The following is a 5,718-nucleotide window of genomic DNA, read 5'->3' on the forward strand; positions in this document are numbered from 1 at the left end:
ATTCAATTAATTGCAATTAAGGGGTAGGTAAATATTGCTTTTTTCAAACTAAAGTGCAGATTTTTCATGTGTGTTTTTAGCACAAATCTTTATTGGGTCATGACTTCCAGTCCACGTTTCATTAATTGTGGTAACTTTTCGGATGGATAAAAATGTTAATACCCTTGCAAATGAAATTTATAATGCAAGCTTGTATCACGGACAAAAAATGTCATAGCATATGATCAATCAGTAAATGCATTAAAAATAATGGCCCATAATTACATGTTAATTATATCCATTGTAATAATCAAATATGCCTATCTTTAAACAGAGTATATTTATCATTGTCGTGGAGAACAGGTTTTTGTTTGGATTTTAATTTCCAAGCACATGTTTTCTCCGAGTTCCAAGAGTGTAGCCTAAACTCTAAAAACCGGAAAAGATTCGGTGGAGTAGCTGGGCTAGAATACACACGGAGGAGGAGACCAATGAAATGGAGAAAGAGCCTTGAGCACAGCCAACAAGATTGACGTAATGGATGCGTCAAATTAATCTGCGCACACTTGAGCCTTCGGGATGGACACATTTCCCCTTATGGGACAAAGATCACTTCAGTCCCTTTGCCCAAACTCGCCGTTTTAGATCATCTTACCAGAAATGCAAGAGCAGAACTGAAGGAAAAACGCACAGAAAAACCATTTTCCTCATCTCATGTGCAGAAGGGTGAAGACAGCACTTTTCGACCATTGGCAACTGGTAGAGGAAAACATCTCAAACCAAAAGCAATGGGTAAAGTCATTATTCATTTTGCATGGATCTTTGACTCGTCAGGAGATAATGTTAGCATAAATAGAGATGTGAATGCATGAGGTTTTAGCTTTATATTGTAGCCTACTAGCTTGTCCTCAAATCGTGCGTCCTTCTATCATTCCAGTGGCAGTGTCCAGGTCTCCATTTTCATAGGCTTTTTATTTTCAGACACATTTGGAGTGAACTGCTTGACGGTGTTTGAGAGCATAATAGGTTAGAGAACATTGTAGTTGAGAGCCATAACAGCCTGAGTGATATAGATTAAATCAAGGAGAGGGAATGACTTTTCGGGAAGTGGAGTGTGCATTATGCTAGGCTAGGCTAAACAGGCTATTGTTTAAAACTCCGTCATGTTGCTATGTCGAGTCTATGCACATCAATGCAATTCCTTATTTGTTTTTTTGCAGATCAAACATATGGAGAAGTAAACCAGCTTGGCGGGGTATTTGTCAACGGGCGACCTCTTCCAAATTCGATTCGGATCAGAATCGTGGAATTAGCTCAACTTGGAATACGACCCTGTGACATCAGTAGACAGCTTCGAGTATCTCATGGCTGCGTGAGCAAGATACTAGCGAGATATAACGAGACGGGTTCGATATTGCCCGGTGCCATAGGAGGAAGTAAACCCCGGGTCACAACACCCAACGTGGTGAAAAGCATAAGGGATTACAAACAAGGAGACCCTGGAATTTTTGCTTGGGAGATCAGGGACAGGCTTCTTGCAGATGCAGTTTGTGATAAATATAACGTTCCCTCCGTCAGCTCCATAAGCCGCATTTTACGCAACAAAATAGGAAATCTTTCTCAGCCGGGCCAGTATGAGAACAGCAAGCCAACCCATCCTCAGCTATCCTACAACCACATGTACCCGTACTCATACCCCAGTGCAATGTCACCCACTGGGACTAAAATTGGCAGCGGTCACGGTGTACCGATCACAGCGGGCCATGTCAGCCTCTCCCGTCATGGATGGCCTTCGGTGCACACAGTCAGCAACATTTTGGGCATTCGAGCCTTCATGGACCCCTCAGGTAGGTGACAGAATCAAATATTGTGCATGTATGTTACTCTTGAAGCTGAGATGTTTTCTCATAGGCAGTAGCATTGTCCATTGAGCGCTCAAATTAATAACATTGGTACATTTTTGCATCCGTCAGTGTGGCTTGTTAATCACACAGATATTTCAGATGATTTCACATTAATGAGAAACAATTTAAAACAACAAACGTATAGTCAACATCAGGGATAGACAAATATAATAACGATATAGGCCTAACTGTAAATAGTGAGAAGTTCATATGGGCTGAATAGGCCTAATGTATAATTTTGGAATGGACGAACGTTTAAATAATATTGATAAAGGAACCAAATGGCGCATTTCCTAAAAACTATAAATGCAAAATCATCTTGAACTGTGTCGATGGGGTAATAGCCTACGTATAGGCCTATCAGTGTGAGTCCTACTTTGTGGTTTGTCCTATTCATATTTCTACAACGAACTCGTAGTCTATTATGAACGTTAATTAGGCTAAACGTCTTATTTTATGTCAGATATCTTATTGTTTCTCTTCAAAGTATAGCATTATAATCGCATGAGACCAACAGGTCCAACAGGCCAAACTACAAACCTATAGGATTTACATCAACAATAATGTAATATAATATGTTGTTCTAAAATCTCAAGAATTTACAAAAAACATGGCATTCAAAACGTTGTGGCCACAAACATTCGATCTGATTTTAATAAAATAAAGATTGGTTGAAGTGTGTGTTTATCAGATCATTTCCCCAAGAATTTAATAAAAAACATCTGTTTATCATAAAATGTTCACTACCATCCTGTATTTTTGCAAAAGGAATGTTCTTAACACAAGAGCTAGATCCCAAAATACATGGTTTAAAATGCCCACCTAAGTTGGCTTCATATCGAATAAAAACGTACATTGGTTTGTTAGCCTAATAATGTTATATTCTACACTGAAACATTTTCCACAGCCATTGCTGGAGCAGAGGGGTACCAATCAAAAATGGAGGAGTGGGCGAGCGTTAACAGAGCGACTTTTTCCTCTGCCCATGGCGTCAACGGAATAGAGAAATCATCCCTAGAGGCAGACATTAAGTATCATCAGGTACAATTATGAAACAAATACACAAACAACGAATATGTTCATAGTTTGATCAGAAATCCGTTTCCACAAGATGTCCACTGTAAATATATGCATACATATAAACGTTTTGGGGCGTTTTGCTTCGCTGTGCTTAAACGGTTTTTTTTCTTCCGTTTTTTGTTCAGTCTTCTTCAAACCTATCTAGTTATGTACCTGCTTGTGCCTACTCTCCCCCAAACCAATACGGGGTGTATGGTGGGCCAGCAGCTAACTACATGACAACAGGACACCACTGGCAGTCTCAGAACGCAAGCCTGGCCCACCCCAACAGCGGAGCAACCATGCAAGGTGGAGACCTCCACACGGCAATGTCTTTCAAACACTCATCACGAGAAGGTAACGAAGCAAGTCGTTTTTTTAGGTTTCAAATCTTCCAGCGGATATTTTAATTAAGCACAATGACACACATATATGCAGCTGTCAATCAAAAAACAGCTATTTTTAAATGCAACTCGTCAAAAAAAGATTAGGCCCGGTGGGTCGAAACCCGACGACCTAACAGGATGGGTTTAATTAGGTGGTCGAAGATGACAACGGTTGACATTTAGATAATTTTGTATTTTATATAGGCCATAGGCCTAAATGCTCCATACAACGGAAGCTTCGGGCACAAACAACAGAGCAGGCTGTGTTGGGCGACTGATAAGGAAACCATTGAGTTCTTTGAGAGAAGGTTACTTTATTTACTGTGCAAGTCATTATGGTATCAAGCCAGTGTAAATGTACAGAGTAGTCCTACAGCAATAGCATTTCATACCCTCAGGTGATGACTGTAGGCCTTTGGTGTAGGTCGTCTTGAAGAACCTATTAATAATAGTTGAATTATATGATAGCTATTAGCCTAACGATATAGACCACATTTTTCCAAACGTTTACATATTCATTAAATAATGTTACAATTAGCTAGCTATGATGTTCAAATTATGTCTATTTAATTTGCGAATACTTTTTAGGCAACGTTATATATTCCTATGTTCAAGGGTTGTGCGTGCGTTTGCTTTTCAACGACGAGTAGTCCTATAGGGAAGGTTTGGTTTTGCATTGATAGGCCTACATGATTTCCACAATATCATAACCTTTTTTACGGATAAAAATGTAATCGAGGTAATTTGATATAAATGACAACAGCCATGCAATTAGCGGTGTCATTTCCAACCACATTCGACTTCAATTCGACCAAAAAGCCTATTAAAAGATAAGCTTATTAATGTTAAACCAATCAGTATAATTCTAAATTAAATATTTGAGTAGCCTACATTATCCATACCCTGCTGTTTATCGTAGGGCAATAATTTTGATATCAGTTACATGCCTGCTTATACTTTTGTGAAGATAATATTTGTGTGAAGAATAAAACATTGCTACATATGGTAGGCCTCAAATTTGTCCAGTGCAATGGACACATTCATATAATTCCATCCCCGTTTTATACACCTGGGTGTGACAGTCCAATAACCTTGATCTCTAGCAGATGAGAAACAAGTCTAGGTATCTAATCTTGCGAGGGCATTGAGACCTGACCTATAATTGACATGGTTTTGTGTGCTCACTGTTCTGAATTACGACTTATTTGTTCCAGAAACATACTGTATCTGTTGTTTGTTTTCACAGGAGACAGAAAACCTCACAGTCCCTTGATCAAGCACCAGCACGAGGCGTTGAACGTACACGGACTCTCCCTCCCGACCTCAGCTTAATGACCCAACGAACCCAACGGACCGTCAAGCTCTCTTCAAATAGGCAATGTACAGAAAATGCATAAAATTATGGGTGAATTTTCAATAATTCACCAGTAAGTGACGAACATACATTTCAAACGTCATTCAGTGTAATTGCATTGCAGTTCAATACAATTGTAAAATAATCGAATGTAGACATGAATGTTGTTATAGTCTTGTTCACCTGCATTAATGCAGTGGTGTTGGTTAGGACTTCATTATTATATATTTTGCATTTCACTCATCCAAAACTCATCCCAAATCGAAATTGCGTAAAACTAATTATGTAACTTCCCTGAGGTCACATTGTTTCCACGGCGGATATGGCTAATAGGCGTGCATGCTGTGTGTGTTCAAACAAACATTTGTTATTATGGACTGAAAAGGAAAGTTCAAAATGTGAACAATATCATGTATTTGTAATTTTGTAAATGACATCCGCAAAAACTGTATGATGTATATTTTTTATAACTGTGCTTAATAAAGGCATGCTAAACGGGAAATGCCTATTTCGACATATTTGGATTTCCCTAATTCATGCAGCTTTGCGCCTACTGTTGGCTACTGGTCAAATTAAAATGATGAAATTGTGATTGGTATAATAACTTTAATGGTTTAGTATAACAACTTTTCTCTTGAGGTCTTCCTCTGTAAACCTTTGACCAGATGCTACCACCCGATCAGATTTTATTTATCTCTCACTCTATCTGGGTACGGACGCTGACCGCAATATAGTTACCAAATAATTAGTCAAAAATAAAGACCTAAACGCACTTCTTATTTGTGGCACCAGACCATGACAAAAATCATAGAGTGGCACCTCTATTGGATAGCCTACTCCAAGACAAACACGAAACACCCGATAATCCAAGAATCAACACACAGTAGTATCAGGTCAATCGAAACATCAGGTAGGAATGCAAGTCAGGCGTGAGCAACTTCTGTTACGCACCGTTTGCATCAATAATCACAGAAGTATATAGGTACATCTAAAGCTAATAATGCTACGCCGAGAGTAGCATTTATGACGCTTAAAT

At 38.9% G+C, this 5,718-nt stretch overlaps 1 protein-coding gene across 1 annotated transcript; it reads left to right on the plus strand.

Moving 5' to 3' along the window:
• The first annotated feature begins 471 nt into the window (after window positions 1–471).
• LOC135506097 (paired box protein Pax-1-like) lies at window positions 472–5,184 on the plus strand. Its single transcript, XM_064925522.1, has 5 exons — window positions 472–771; window positions 1,200–1,826; window positions 2,791–2,924; window positions 3,089–3,299; window positions 4,575–5,184. Exons 1-5 carry the CDS (start codon window positions 768–770, stop codon window positions 4,658–4,660), a joined length of 1,062 nt encoding a protein of 353 aa, XP_064781594.1. The 5' UTR covers window positions 472–767; the 3' UTR covers window positions 4,661–5,184.
• The last annotated feature ends 534 nt before the right edge of the window (window positions 5,185–5,718 follow it).

The sequence above is a fragment of the Oncorhynchus masou genome, chromosome 19 (assembly GCF_036934945.1).
Source record: "Oncorhynchus masou masou isolate Uvic2021 chromosome 19, UVic_Omas_1.1, whole genome shotgun sequence".
NCBI classification, from domain to species: domain Eukaryota; kingdom Metazoa; phylum Chordata; class Actinopteri; order Salmoniformes; family Salmonidae; genus Oncorhynchus; species Oncorhynchus masou.